Below are 16,531 nucleotides of genomic sequence, written 5' to 3'. Positions count from 1 at the left end.
TACACCCCCCCCCGCCCCCTAAAGCTGAGAAGGGTGGGCTGGAAAAAGCATGGGGAGGGGGGTCTGCGTCTGTCTGTGGGCAAAAGCCCACCTCATTCCTATAGATTTCCAGGAAGCCATGCATTCCCGTCACCGAATGTGCTGTCCACGGACCCTCCGATACACGTCACCCCGACGTCTGAAACTGTTTTCTTTTCTTTTTTTATTTATAAGCCACCAACATGTTCTGTAGCGCTGTACAAAAACGGTAGGCATAACACACAAGTAACAGGCGATGTAGGCCAACCCAGCTGAATGTGACAATACAGGCGGCGTAACCCCTTCAGTGCCAGAATATATATAAGGGAGAGGCTCTAAACCTGCATCTGAGCATTTATGTCAAGATATTATTTGTTGCAATTTTAATATGTTGTAGCAATAGCTTGCATTCTCTTATCCTAGTCACATCTTAAACCGCAGGCTTTGGGGTGCATTCTTACTCTCGCCCTTTTTAATGGATAGAGAGAAGGGGTCGGTGTCCCCCGGTTTACTTAAGTTACTATTTGCTCCTTCTGCCAATACATGCGGCATACGGGAAATGTCGCAGCAAGTGCCCGGTGTTTGTGACGCGATTAGGAAAGGCCTGAGCTGCGAGTGAAATGATTTCTTCTTCGTATATATCTTTAAAACAATGCAGTTTAATTTTCAGGATCTATTAATAGACGGGGTGAACAAACATGAATCACACAGAAACAGCTGCTCCTCTACGTATAATTACTAACTGCGAGCAAACCACGCTCATCAAGCCTCAAAAATAAATTGTGCCTGTTTCTGGCTGGCTGAACATGATGAGAGTCACAGCCCAAGTACAGCACCTTGTGTGCCAAAGACCCCTAGAAAAAGGGGATACTTCAGTATTAGCCCTAAAAAAATTGGAGTCTTTTGACGAAGGCGATACCTTTTATCGGGCTAACACAGAAAAAGCGAGCTTTCGAGACCTCAGCAGTCTCTTCTTCAGATGGAACATAGTGCGCATTCCTGCGATTCAGCTTAATCTTTGGGGGTTTTTAATCACATATGAGGATTTTAAATCGCGGAGGGACTGTCCCCGCACGGCTCGGAGTCAGATGGCTTAATCTGAACACAATGACCTACATTTCCTGTAAGGGGGGTCTAAGTTCTAGCACCTAAGTGACAATTCTTACAGCTCCTTTTCAGAGCCCCTATTGGCATTGTGCACCGGGGACAGGGACCCGATACCGGACACTTCCTGGGTGTCCCTGCACGTCAATGAGCCTCCGCCGGCCCCTTATTGTTTCAGAATTACAGGAATTTCCAGAATGACCCAAAAAGTAAAATTAAATTCCAGATTTTTTGTCTACTGTGGAAAAAAAAAGCCCCATCAGGCGATGATTTTGCTTCACTTTACTTTATTTCTAGGATTCCTTAAAGCTGCGGAATTGGTCCGCGGCTGCTTTACTTTCCATTGGACCGTGAATATTTATCTCAGCCTATCCCCTAAGGGAACCACAGATTAAAGATTAAAAGAAATAATAATTTTTTAAAAAAAGGAAAAACAAAGAAAATTGTGTATATTTCTGTAAATAATTTTTTTTTTTAATGCAGTTCCAAACTTTGGAAGACATTTTGGAAATCATATTTGTGTATCGAGCATTCATCCGCTGTCTTTCAGAACTGGCGCAGGAATCACACCTGTGCCCTCAGCGCTCCTCGCACACACAGACCCTCGGCTGCCTGCCTGCCTGCCTGCCTCTAATCACAGCGCTTATCTCGATCATCGGATGCAGTCATGTTTTTATTATTAACTTAATTAAATCTTAACTTCCTGTTCTAATATTTGACCCTGCCCCATTAAGTAGCCCCCCTCTCTCCTAAAGTTGAAGCTGATTGGTTGAGGCTTTAAAGGGCAGGGTGCGGAGAATCGAGGTGATTTCAGGACAATAAAGCGAATGTGATCGTAACTGCGACCGCAATCAACTCTGCTTATGGAGCACGGCCCCTTTAAATCAAATACTTCCAAAGCAGAATAATTATTAATAATAATAGCAATAATTAACCATTTCTTTTCTATTCGCCGTATTGGAGCGACATGAAGTATTCCATCTCAATCTTACTAAAGCAGATCCGTAGCTTCTCCTTAATTCTATAGGTTACCTTTCTCGCCGGTAAACCCCTATCAGCTTATTTGTAGATTAAGCTAAGCAACATGCATATTTTAAACCCGCATTATGTGTAGACCATGGGAGAAGTCGCCTTAACTTCCTGTTTTTTCCTCCCCGTTGACTTATCTCTCTTCCCTATTGTTAAGTCGCTGGACATTGATTAGAAAATGGAGGTCCTGTCACAGGAGGGCCGAGCAGGCCCTGTATAATGCATCGTTAAATCAGAAAGATAGCGTTCACGCTCCATAGAAAGAAACACAAAAAAACGATTCTTCTTTATTCTTTTTACCCTAAAGCCCATTACCTGGTCTGGGTATATTTACTATGGTTTTTTTTGTGTGTTTCTGGGGATTTTCGCTCCCGCGTCCTTGAATTCTGTAAAGTTCTGTGCCGCTGTTTCTGGGCACGGCGTGGTGTCTACGTTGGATTCGACGTCTTCTCCCCGGTGTGTTTTGTGAGGCTGCTTTGTGTCCTCCCTGCTGTTCTCACAAAGAATAGACCCTGGGAATTTGGAACCGAAACGCCTCCAAGTTTTGTTTGGGAACAAAGGCAAGTAGCGGCTGGAGCTGCCGCTCTGCGCAGAGAAGCTGCCTGTTCATTCGGAACAAATTAGACCATGCGCAAGGACTCAACAGGCCAATGCATCCACGTAGGAGCAGCCGGGCAGCGCCATACTTGTCAAAAGTCCCAAGTGAGGCAGGACAGTCCCAACAAGGGCTGGTACAACTGATGCTATTCACGTTATGGCAAGTGCAACAGACTCATTGCATGCTAAGGGGCCACAGCACATGCGCAAAGGGGCATACATTCATTCTACACCCTTGTAACTTCCATATGGAAACACTGAAGTTACAAACACAAGCGATAAAGCAGTTTAAAGCTGCCGGCACCGTATCATATATACACTAACATCAGCCTTTAAAACGAATGGAACGCACAGATAATTTATTTTACTAAATACAGAGACGTCTCAAAGTAAAAAAAAAAATCTTAAATACAGAAAAGATGTTGATGTAGTGCTGGGGGTTGTCAGTTTTGATCCGTGAACCATTTGTGTAGGTAAAAGACTACATACTGGTGGGGAACTAGTTTCTTAATGGAAACCCAGACATTGTTAATGGGAAGCAGACGGGCAGAGGGGGAAGTTAATGGCTCAGACATGAAGTGATGATCCGTTGCAGACCCCACTGCGGGAGGGAGGGTCAGGAGACGCAGACCCTACTGTGTCATTCTGCCTTCATCGTCTGACCGATGACCTCGGCGCTCCCTGCGGACCTTCCGAAGCTCGGCTCTGGAATCCTGCAGCTTGGACTTCCTCCAGAAAACTAAAAGAGAAGAGATGAGCATTGTGTAACTTTAAGTCACAAATCCTAACAATGGAACTGCACCTTTATATTGCGGCATACCCCCCAACGTTTCAGGTGGCCAGGGTCAGAGGAGCGGACCCCCTGACTTCCTCAGAATAGAATCGCAAGGTTCACCCCAAATGGCCCTTCATGCCCACCGCCAGCAAAAGCGGGACAGCAGGGTGGCATCTCAGGACAGTGCCTCAAAACCAGGACTGTCCTGTGAAACCCAGGACACTCAAGGAGGTACCTTGAGTGGTCCACAGCTCCCTATGCTCATAGCATTAGGATATGAATTTAAGAACATGCCCCAATATGCCCACCTCAGCCAAAACAACTGAATAATATTACTAGAATATTCTGTTTTAAAGTAAAAAAGAAATATGTAACATCATTTAGAAAACATTTACCAATACAGTAAATAACAATAATAACCATAATAATTAATAAAAATAACCATAATAATAATAACCATAATAAAAATAATAATAATAAATAAAACATTGCGTGGGAATACAACCTGAATTCCATCGCTACAAAAATAATCACAGCTACGGCTGATTTTCTAAACACTGAGTAATTCCTGAACACAGAGCTAAACGTGGAAGAAAGAAGAGGAACATTCCATTTGTTTCCATGGTGACGACTCCACATTTAAGTTTTCCCCCAAACTTTTCCTTTTTTTTTTTTGTTTGATATCTCAAGTATTCTTACTTTCATAGTATATATATATATATATATATGTATATATATGTATATATATATATATATATATATATGTCAGAATATATTTCAAATATTTTAAAAAAGAGGCATAAATAATGTGGGGGGGGGGCTCAAATTGGTGATTAGAAATATATATATATATATATATATATATATATATATATATATATATATTTTTTTTTTATTTGCGTTACAATTGTTTCTCCCCGATGGAATATTTTTGCAACTTGCCCCAAAACCAAAGGTCTTGAGACATGCACGGAATAGGCAAATGGCGAGACAAATGACTGATTAAGTTATGAGTCGTTAAACAGGGGCGACTAGATGGGCCGAATGGGGCCGATCTGCCGGCAGGTTCCGTATTTCTTGACCTTTTAATACTGGGGGGGTTGTGTGTTTTATTCTGCTCCGTAACTCAGAGAACTGAGTGGAATAGGAGCGTCTGTGTCCTGTTAGTGTGTGGACAGACTTGAGCAGGTGTGAGTCTTACAGACCGATCATGAGAACATGCTACTTTTACCACTTATACATTGACCGCCTTACGGGATGAAGCCCATCTAGTTGGGTACGAGCGACGGCACTCCCGGCTATACGCGCGTCACGCTCTCCCCGCTCACAGAGAGATTGCGTAAAGCTGATCTCGAAATAACAATCAGGACACGGGGATTAGGTTCTTCTTATGCGGACAGCTTGGGTTATTAAAAGCTAAAATGCTCTTGTTTTTCAGGAGATCCCGACACTAATCCCCCAGGGAGGGGCAACAGTGATAGCGATAGCTCATAGGGGAGGGATAAGGGGTTAAACCAATGGAGACCCAGTCATGGCTAGAGGCCTTATCAGGATGGGGTTCCAGTTCTAGCAGCTCATTAAACCGTACTCAATTATTCCATGGTTATCAATAAGTAATCTATTAAATAGATCTCTTTCTATCCATTCAGTGAACTGTCAGCAAGTGTATAGATCACGATCCGACAAAGTGATGTTATTCATTCCTCATCATTTTGTTGGGTATTAAAGGGTCTTCTGTCTATACATCCAGCTAGAAGAATTGTGAGCAGATGTATAGATCAAACCGATGTCACGGGGAGAGAGGACAATATATAAATGCTCTGTTCTCTTGATTTATACACCGGCTTGTTATTCTTATAGCAGAGTTCATCCATTCTACCAGAACATGGCTTGCCGCTAGGATATGTTACGAGGATAAAATCTTTAAAAAATGGTTCATTTGGGGAAAATCTGTTAGAAAAAGACAGTCCGCGGCCGGCAGGCAGAGCGCGAGTTAAAAGGTAACGATAGGCTTTTGTGAGTTTAAAGTTTCTACTCTCCATGCAAATCTTGCCACATGAGCCGGCCGAGTATGTAAATAATTGAGGGGTTCGGGAAGGGAGAAGGGGCAGCTGTGTGTTTGCTGGGGAGGTGGGAAGGTAGCTGCCGGCTGTGATGATACCTTCCCGAGGTATAATGTACCCCCCCCCACAGTAGTAATCTATAATTTCATTTTGCCTCTGTCATCATTACTTAATTTGCCAGGTGATATAAAAGCCAGAACTGATAGGCTGTTGCCATGGAAGCAAAAAAAAAAAAAAAAATCTTAAAAGCGTCTGTGTCGATTATTTTAGCCATGTGACCTCCCATTGTACAGCGCTTGGGAATATGGCAGCACTATATAAGTAAACACAGATTTTTTTGCCCGCCGCGTTGCTACGTCTCGTTAGGATTAGGTTCCGGAGACGGAAACCGATCGTTCCTTTACCAAGCAGGCGGTTTCAGGGTTTTCAGTAAGACGCTGACCCTTATTCCGGTTTTGAATGATACATTGTGTTTCTCTCAGCAGCAGCGGGAAGCCAGCGACTTCCAAAGAACAAAAGAGCTTTCTTAAAATCCCAAGGACTACTTCGTGAGATCAGATTCAGTTCTATGCCGAATGTAGGTGCCAGTTATAAATTAATATAATATATATAATATATCATTGAAGATGGCAACCTGCACGGGAATAAGAGGACGGGCGCATGCTGAGACCGGTGGAGTTATTTAGATACCAGAATAAATATTTTTACAAGATGCAAATAATTCTTTGCGTTCTAGGAATTAGTGCAAATGTTTTCAGGGAAAGTTTCCATCTGCTGAAGTTGAGGCACCGAGGGCTGACGCTCCGAAGGGGTAAGAGTAGCCGCCCGTGGCCTTTGGCCCGTTTAGTGACACACCCAGAGCCTCAATCCTTTAACGTAAAGACGCTCTGGGACTACAACACCCATAATACTTGGTGGCTAAGTCGTTTTCTAAGTCTTATGGGAATTTGCCAACAGTTTAAAATCTACACCCTGTGCGACCCCAGCTCTAGAATACAAACCCAGTAATGTTTCCTTTTAACTCTTTCCAAGTAGCATAGATAAACTCGCTTGGTGTTCCTCCATTTCAGATATCTGGTAAGGAGACACCGTCCTTTCCTGGTAACACCTGATGCCTTCAGCAGCACCCAAGACGTGTTGGCGGTTATATTAAACAGCGCGCCCGTTTGAACTCTTGGCAAGTTATACTGTGTGCTTTGGAAAGGTCTGTTTAGGTTTCCATTGCCTGTGATGAGACGGAGGGGAGCACCGGTAATGATAGAGGAAAGTTCTCACATGGAGGAGGTCAGAGGAGAAGTAAGGTTCCTATAAGAACATGTTATCACTCCTTCCTCAGATAAACAAAGAGACACTTGGGTCTCCCCTCTTCTCTTTACGATATCACTGAAACTCTTATTTAGAGCACAAAAGAGACATATAGAATACCTTAAGTGACTATCACCAAGGCTTTGTTTAAGTCTACTTACGTTCAAATAGAACATTGATTGAGATGCTTTGAGTTTCAGGTGTTATGGAAGACATTTGCTTATCACGTGTCCAGCCTGGCAGACCAAGGACATGTCTCCCAAATGTCTTTGGCCCTCCTCGGGCATAGATATCCTGCTTCCAGGAGTCAACTTTCTCATGAGAAGGGAAATAAAACGCAAGGAACCCTCCAACTCTAAGCATTTCCCTTCATTGGTTGAACTTTCCCATCTTTAGCCGGAAGAGTAGACAAAGAACTTTAGAGTAACGCGGCTCACCAAGAAGACCAGAAAGTACAAACACAAATGGGGTAAACTTATGGCGAAACCTAAACCTCCAACTCATACTCATCAACCACTTCGGAAGGAGTCACCCAAGTGTAATCGAACAGCGCAGCCCACCGGCCACTCACCTCTTGGTATTGTGGATGGTCGTCCCGCCTAACACGATTCGGACCCCAGGCGTTACCCGGTTGAGGTTATAGACTGTGAGAGCTTCCTCATACGTGGCCCCTCCGATCATAAACACGATGATGTCTTGAGGCCTGCAAGGCAGATGTAGAATTATACTGAGTTAACCCTCTATGCTTGATAGTACGTATAAAATAAAAGGGAGTAAATGGAGGACTATGCATATGTTGTGTATATATAATCATATACATGATCAGAAGCCACACGGTTGCCATTGCAGCAGTTTTTACCCAGTTCTAGAAATCTGAAATATTTTCTAGACTCTAGCGAGGTATAACTCTTCTAGCTGGACACTTATTGATGACTTCCCATCTTATTATTACATGATGTGGTTTAATTGTTTGTGGGTTATGGAATATTAGATGAGAAAACCGGAATCACAGTGCTCCAATGATACACGGCACTATCGCGCGAACCCCTTCACATGTAAGCGGCACCGGACTGACCCGCGGGGTTCACCCACCTGTCCCGGAGCGTGCTGGGTCCCACATATGGATACAGATTGTCTTTCAATTTCCCCTTGATGAGCTGATCCAAGGTGTCGAGGAGGAATGGCTGGTGCTGAGTGTACACGTTCTCCACGCCCTGCGGCACAATCACACACAACCGAGGTTAGCGGGACTTTGGGACAATGTTGTAACAATAAATACAGCGGTTCCCTCTACAGATCATTGCAACTTTTAGCATGGTCTTGGCTAACCAAGTGTCGTTTTAGAGGACTGCTTCTTATTGAGACCCCGATAATATCCATGCCTCAAGAATTCAATCAGATCCCACCTAACCACAGTTACAAGTGATGATAGGGGTTTCTTGATTTAAGATGCAAGATCCACATGCCTTCAAACCCTTGAAAAACTGCTTGGTGATTGCTACGGCGTCCTTCGGACTGAAGAGTTCATTTCCTCTTATTCTCTTTCCACCGAATTCCACCACCGCGGACACCAGCTGTATGAATTAGAGAGGGACAACAACTATGATAGCTATATGTGAAGGACCAGAAGAATCATGGTCCTGGTAACCCATGAGAAACGAAGTGTTAAACTTCTAAACAGGGTCAGGCTCTCATGAGGTGCGGTGGTCTTACCCTGCGGTGCTTCTCAGACACGCCGCGGTTTCTGAGGTCGGACATGAGACCCTGAAGACCATTGCTGCTGTGTCTGTCGTAGTGTAGAGCGTACAGCATGACGAGTCGGGTGGCGTCAAGCTCAGATAACCGCTGGTTCTGCAGGAGACGTTTCACATTCTGCAACAAAAAATACAGAAGTGGAAGCCCTGGTCAGGTGGAAAAAGCAACGTTATGGCGTTTTTTGTTGTCTGGTCCAAGGGCCATCATGTCTAGATGGCTTCATTATCTAGCAGAGATACAACAAGAAGTTTAACACATAGACCTCCAAATACTCTACGCGTGAGGTTTTGATTTGTAGAGCACAAGTGAACATTCTGTGAAGGAACTTCGATGATATGACTGGAACAATTATTGGACGCGAGATACTACCTTCTGGAATTCTGACCCACGTATCTGGAACAACAGCCTAAAGTCCCTTGAAAGGGGTAAAGAAAGAGGGTGATGGGAATAAAAGCTACACACAGACAGAGGAGGAGAACTGGCAACTACAGAGCAGCCACAAGTCATGTTGTCTCCAAGGAGCCGCAATAAATCACGGCACTTAATTCATTATGCCCAGGAAGGACACAGAAAATACTCACTGCTTCCATTTTTAAAGCTTATTGCGATAGTTTCTCATGTTTAAAAAGTGTATTTTTTAGATTTGGCTAAACATTGACAAAAACGAGACAGTTTCAGATGCTGGAGGGTTTACTGTTCCGTAATGTAATCGGTATGTAAAATCCACTTTGTCTGGATGACACAGATGGTCCAGAAGTGCGGGACACACGGTGCCTATGACGTCCCACTGCGCATATCACACAGCCAGTCTATTGTCCGTCTACCCTCCAACCCTGATTCATGTTCACGGACACAATGGTCGCGTCTCAGGCAGAATGATGGACTTGTAAACACAAGAGTGTGTCATCGGGCACAGCGACCGGGCAGCCTGGCGTGATACCATCAGCACGAGTAACAGTGGCTCTTTATTAGCTCTGTCTCAAAACAATTAGAGAAGTCATTCATAAGAACCATGAGGAAACCATACTGACCTTCTGCTAATTATCTGAACTAGACCGGCCTACTTGGAAAAGTTGTACTCCGTGTGAATACTATAGGGGTTAAAGGGTATTTTTTTCTCCACAATATTTCCATGCATGGACCTTTTCTCCTCTCTCTAATACAGATTAGAGCTTTAACAGAGTTGGACAATGCCTTATGGAGGCTTCCAGTCCAACTTTGTGGTCCTTTCTGTGATCATATTATTTCCTGTTCTAAAAAACATATCAGAAAGCACCAGAAAAGGTACGTGGGCATTAAAATTACCTTTTTCTTTAACATGCTATGTCAGTATGTTACTGGAGGCCATTTAATAATAACATAGGGATCCATATACATTTATACACCTGTGAACGCCTAGCCTGTGATGTTGGTCTGGTCTCACCTGTGGAGTTGAGAATGTCAAGAGGGTCATGCCTGTTCCTTTAAGGTCGTATGATTTGATACAAGCAGGGTAATTCAGGAAATTGTAATAATCGCTCAAGGCACGTTGTAGTCATCACCTGTAGCGCGTTGGAATGGTCATTTTGAGAGGCCAGTTCCTGTTCAACCTCGGACACCTCCATAAGATGCCGTTCGCTGACCAGACGGGACAGCTCGCCCACCACCGTCACGTGCTTCGACACTGTGCCCGACATCTTCTTAAACTGGGGGTAATTCTCCACGAAAGCCTGGATAAAAATAGTACATTTTGGAGAGTTGGATCAAGGAGATCACGTTCAACACCTGTGAATGTCGCTAAATGTTTCATAGGAAGTTGGTTGAGCATCTAATCGCTCTTCTGATTAACCAATCCATCAAACACTAGAGAGACAAACGGGCTTACGCCTTTTCTGACGGTTTGAAGCGCTTCCAGACGTTCATCTAACCGGCTATTATTGCTCTATTACGGTTTGTATAAACTGCAGCAAATACTGAAGACATTCTCCAACATGGACCGGTATAAGCAAGGTCATGTCTGCCACCTGGTGGTGGGAAGGATATCGGGCAACAGCCCTTTCATTAAAAAATACATAAAGAACAACGAAAGCAAGTTTCAGCAGCTCCGCTGAAGTTCCACCAGCACCTGATCAAACAAACGACGGATTCCACAATGTGGTATAAGAGGGTATTTCTGCCGCAATTTATCACAGCGACTTTCTTTGATCTACGCTCAACAAGCACTACTGGAGGGAATGTGTCAACAGGAGTATCCTTGAGGCAATATGTCATACCGGCCACTAAGAGGACGACTACCATCTTTGCTGCCTTTATTACCTGAAGAAGCAACCTTTGTGGCCTTGAAGTCTCAACCTGTAAATGCTGGTCACTGAAAGTATCACAAAATTCTTTAAATATACTTATCTGGGGCAAATAGAGCAATATCAATTTGTGGGATGGAGCAGATACCAATTTTGTTCTCTACCTTTTGAGGGCAAAGTGAGATTTTTAAGCCCATGCGTTCATTAGGGAAATAATCTCAATGACCTCTCACTTCAGTGGTGTCTACCACCCCATACCACCTGCCAGTTCGATAAAAGCAACCCTTAGTTTCACATAGCTCATAGTACGTTTGTTTTTATTTTAGGGCCAAGATACTGTTCCTCTTTTCTAGATTTTAGTTCTCCGTTGTTCTGCTTGCCCTACCTTCATATCTGAGATGGACTCCAGTTTCTGCTGGCCCTTGGGTTTCTTCCTCTGAAAGTCCTCCATCAGGTTCTTGATGTTGGTGCCAATCTCCCCAAAGTTCAGGTACATGTTCTGGGGAGAGAAATGCTCTATTTAGAGCTTCAAAGAGGCGTAGAACAAGTACGCTACTGGGGACAAGAAAATCAAGAAGTCCCTCCATTAAGAAGAGGTTGCAATCCTACAGTAGCACAGCGCCAGGCTAGGTTAAGGTTCCTTTACCCACAAGCTCATCAGGATTTCGCAGACAGGGTACAAAACTCCATGAACTATGGCAAGTGTATAACTTGGTGGCTAAAGGCTAGAATTCCAGGGAGCTGGAAAATAGGTTAGTCCTAAAACTTCTAACCGCATATATGATGTTAATACGGTTCCTTATGAGCCAGGGGTTGGAACAACCATATCACGTCTCTACAGAGCGGTTAATATTATACTCACGTTGGCATAGAACTCATCGTTCTCTGCAGACAGCACCACTTCTTTGAGATCCCGGCTAATGCCCGGCACGCGGGACAGGTCGATGCGGTTATTGTTGATGCCCAGGAGCTCGTGAACCATGGCTTGGTATGTCCACTGTTTCCCAGAAAGCAGAGGAAGATGCATTAGGAATATTCAATGGTTACCCATTCACCATGGTTTCAGTCTGAACACAAGCCATTAGTTGGGACAGACCCAAAGTCAACCATCAACCAGGGAATTCTAGCTAAAATAACATAAATAAGAATAATGTGTGTCAATAGCCATAATTTTAAGTCAGAATGATGCACCGTGCAACTTCATTACCAATTTGCCAAGTGAGATTAGCTTCAGTACCAATGGACGCTTGCGAGAAGACATCATACCAACCTGGTTCAAGAGCGGCGTGATGGCATCATCGGAACGATCCAGAATCAGCAGTAGCGGCGGGACCTCCGTCCGACGGAAATCAAACAGCTCATATTCCTTCGTGATCACTTGCTGGGTGACACAAAGTGTACAGGATGAAGTTTATGGATGGTCAGCAACAAAAACATTGAAGATCCTTGTTACAAACAACAAGGATCTTGCACAACCTTATTTGAGGGCCACAGATAAATGTTCCCATGGAGTTGTTAAGGACCCGGGGCAGTATTCCACAGACAATGGGGTGAATATTGTCCTCTGCACACCTTAACTCCTTCTGCCAGCCTCTTGGCCATGTCTGAAGACAGCTGATATCGGATCATGGGACACTTCTTCAGAGACAGAAGGAGCGCAGTCAGACCTTGCGTGGTCCTCGACAGATGAAAGGGATCCCAATTCCGTCCCTGGAACAGAGAAACATTAAAAGGAACACGGACTTGAAAAACGATGGATCTTCTCCTTGTGGACCAACTAAACAGTCTGATCAGATGACTTTAGAACACCGCAACGATTATCAGAGCCTCACCTGATAACAGCCCACAAGGTTCAGGGAAAACAAGTGAGGGTTCACAGCGATATAATCCCCGTAGAATTCCTGGAGAACGATAAAGAGATTGGACAGATATCGAAAACCCAAACACTACACACCCAACCTGCGCAACCACATGACTGATACTAAGCAGGGCTATGCGTGAACCTGGGACATGGAGCGCACATCATGAGCGAGTAACAGGAGTCATCATAAGCATTATTCTCACACAATCTGCTCCAAAAAAATAAGGATTCTCAGTAATTATCAGTATTTTTAATTAGCTTCATTGCTGGGGCGCTGTCAGGCGGTGACATCAAGCGCCACAACCTGGAATACACTCGAGTCTCCCGTCTTCCCTAGAACGGAGTGCCCGCTCAGCTGCTGGCAGTCCCACTAAACAAGCATTTTCCAGGCCTAGGGACTGTGATTCGGGACAGTGGGCAGCTACGACATTAGCGGCAGAGACCAACTCACCTGTACTTCGGAAACCACCTCCTGCTCGTCGGCTTCCGCCAAGGACTTAACGTCACTCTTGCTGATAACGTTGCTAAAATCTAGAAAAAAACAGGATGAAAAAATATATTTTTGTATGTTATTATTTTTTTTTTTTTTTAAACAATATTAATATACCCCCCAACTACCGCTGGCGAATCAGGATGCTGGGGGCGGAGCCTGGGAGGTAGCGCGTCACTGGCAGTGCTGCCAATGTGCAGTATACATTCTCTGGTGTCCCGCCGAGCTCTACCTCCAAAAAGCGGGACAGTTGGGAGGAACTGATTATTTTATTAGTCGGGTTGTGCCATTCTATACTCACAGAGGAAATAGACGCTGTATTTTGGTCTGCGAAGCTCCTTGATCAAGTACTCGACGTTTTCCTTTAAAGGAGGAAAAACGATTTTGATTGACAAACACAACAACATGCAAAGGAGGCTCATCGCCAAATAAACTTCAATACTCAGTCTTGTCTGCCGTGGACGATATTCCAGGGAAAACCCAAGGAGCACCAGACTGCGCTTACTTCTCTGTTTGTCAAAAGGGTAATAAATAAATGGAACAGCCTCCCAGCAGAAGTGGTAGAGGATAATACAGCGAGGGAATGTAAACATGCATGGGACAGACATCCGACTCCCGACGTCAGGAAGAATAGGCGGGCTAGACGGGGGCAGAACGGGGCCGATTTGCCGGCAGAGTCTTTGTGAAATTACCTTAGTTGGTCGCAGAAAACAAATGGCCTTCAGATGCTTCATGCTCTCTCGGTTGGCGGAATCTATATGTTCAAAAAGATAGACTTCTTTCTGCAGGATCTCGGACTGGGTGTACACCATACTGACCACGCTGGTCTGCGGGAAAACGGGGAGGAATTAATCACGGCTACTCAACCGGAGAAAACACTAGCCACAGCGGATAGGAGGACTTCAAACATACTCGGAGTGGAGTTATTGGGCTGTTTTCCGGACGCGCTGAGAATTTGCTCTAGAAAGGACATGAAAAACACTTCCTAGGCTACGTCACGATGTACTTTACGGAGAAGGTGGTAGATAAGTGGAACAGCCTCTAAGCAGATGTGGTAGAGGGAACATGCATGGGATAGGCATTTGGCTCCTGACGAGACCAAGGACCGATTTAGGTTTGAGTCTTTACAGCAGGAAAAACTTGATGGGCCGGAAGGGGCCGATCTGCCGGCGAATGCTGTGTGTCTCCGTAGCACATCTTTCGTAGAAATTGTTCAGTCATCGCACGGAGCAACGTGGAAATAATAAACGATGCCGAATTCTAAGCATAGCATAGATGTATACGCTGCAGGAGTTTTTACTGTTCAAATATTTTAGCTGTAGTTTTACTTAATGCCGTCGCTGACGCAGAACCGGTGCTCACAGCAATAATTACACCAATCATAATGATTAAATTAAAAGGATTAATGAATAATACATTATTATTATTAATCAGAATAAATAATAAATCAATCATAATAATAGCATTTATCCATATTAGCACAATCAATTCACTGCCGATTAAATAAATTACAATAAATTAATAATAGTAATGCATTTTTATTAATAATAAATTAATAATAATAATAATAGCATTTATCCAGATTAGCACAATCAATTCACTGCCGATTTAAATAAATTAAAAGAATAAAAGAAGAATAGTAATACGTTATTATTAATAATAATAAATCAATAATAATAGCTTTTATCCATATAATCACAATCGATTCCATATTAAATAAATTAAAAGAATACATGAATACTACATTATTATCATTAATAAATTAATAGTAATAATAATAACTCAGTTTAATTTATTCTTTACACTTGGAGATTATTAGCTTCAGTCAGCAACACCCCTCCTCTACCATTTCATAAAATGAGGTTAAAATATTATATTTTGAACAAAATAATTCAATGAATTATTAAGACTGTTATGAGAGTAAGACATTTACCTCTGCCTTGAGCAGGATGAATAACACATTTCATAATGATGATGATATATTATGTACTATTATTATTGAGCTATAAATCTTAACCCCTTGCATACCGTCTCCTTGTCCATCAGCAGGACCTTCATCCCAGGCCCGCTGTCCTCTATCATTTTGGACACATATTGCTTGACTGCGAGGACCACATTCATGGTTGCCCCTGCAGTTTCTTACAGCTGGAAAATGACAACAACAGTCCCACTTCCGGGTCCAGCCGCACAGCATGACGGGAAGCACGCCTCCGCTCATAGACATTGGTGCGGCGCAAAGCCTGTCGGGAGCTGTAGTTCTTTCTACATTACTTTGTGCGTTGACTCCTGGCTGAGCCGAAAAGCATGCCGGGTGTTGTAGTTCAGTTTCCGCATTTACACTTTCCTGAGGGGTTATTGGCAGCAAATTATAAGTAAGCGGCTTCTATTTGAATAAGATTTTTTGTCATGGAAATGTGAATACGTTTTTATGGAAAGGAAAGCTTTAATTCACGAACACTTGGAGGGCCCCTTCTCCTAACGCCATAATTTATAATTCCTGTGGTTTTTTGGCTCCATGCATACAAATTCTATGATGTTTCACGGTGTAGGCCCGGTGAGTGAAAACTGACACCAGGGAAGTGAGCTTGTTCCTACGAATTATATAGAATTAAAGCAGGCGATATTTACGCACTGACTGGATCCATCATGTGTGCCTTTCATTGACGTTGAGTGCAGTGGTGTAGCGCGCCCCCTTCCCATGAAGTTTAGACTTATTCTAAAGCAGTAATTAAAGCACACACTGTCCCGTTATGGTTTTTAGTTTTTAACAATATTTGATTTGATGGGGTAAATTGAAAGATGCACACTTCCCAAATGCGGCCTTTTAACCCCCAAACAACCTGACAAACCTGTTCTGAGAAATATATTATATATCGTGTGATTACAGCCACAGTCACCCCCCCCCCCAAAAAAAAAGCAGCCCAAGGGTTAAACACAAAGAAAAATCAAATCCTCCACCTTTGCCTTGCCATATATACATAATATGTAATAAATAAAATATAATAAATACACAAAACATAATATATAAATAATAAATAGAATACATAAAACAAATAGATATGAAAATAGTATATAATAAATAATATATAAACAATATACATAATATGCAGTATATAAATAATATAATATATATATAACTAATATATATATATTACATTTAATGATTACTGATCCTGCAGTGTTTAAAATCCATATTTTAATATATGATTTTTTTTTTCTTCTGCAGATTCCAAGACTAAGCTGTTCTGCATCTCT

General features: G+C 43.0%; 1 protein-coding gene across 1 annotated transcript; it reads right to left on the bottom strand.

Annotated features, from left to right (window-relative positions):
• Window positions 1-3,088: 3,088 nt before the first annotated feature.
• On the bottom strand, window positions 3,089-15,459 carry VPS45 (vacuolar protein sorting 45 homolog). The gene is made up of 15 exons (XM_053475490.1): window positions 15,305-15,459; window positions 13,969-14,103; window positions 13,578-13,638; window positions 13,238-13,317; window positions 12,758-12,826; window positions 12,498-12,635; window positions 12,196-12,306; window positions 11,788-11,922; window positions 11,311-11,424; window positions 10,188-10,355; window positions 8,605-8,763; window positions 8,358-8,465; window positions 7,984-8,105; window positions 7,463-7,594; window positions 3,089-3,487 (listed from the first exon to the last, which is right to left on the bottom strand). Exons 1-15 carry the CDS (start codon window positions 15,395-15,397, stop codon window positions 3,400-3,402), a joined length of 1,713 nt encoding a protein of 570 aa, XP_053331465.1. The 5' UTR covers window positions 15,398-15,459; the 3' UTR covers window positions 3,089-3,399.
• Window positions 15,460-16,531: the final 1,072 nt, after the last annotated feature.

The sequence above is a fragment of the Spea bombifrons genome, chromosome 9 (assembly GCF_027358695.1).
Source record: "Spea bombifrons isolate aSpeBom1 chromosome 9, aSpeBom1.2.pri, whole genome shotgun sequence".
NCBI classification, from domain to species: Eukaryota; Metazoa; Chordata; class Amphibia; order Anura; family Pelobatidae; genus Spea; species Spea bombifrons.
The sequence above is the reverse complement of the archived record's forward strand: the minus strand, read 5'-3'. Positions and strand labels throughout refer to the sequence as shown.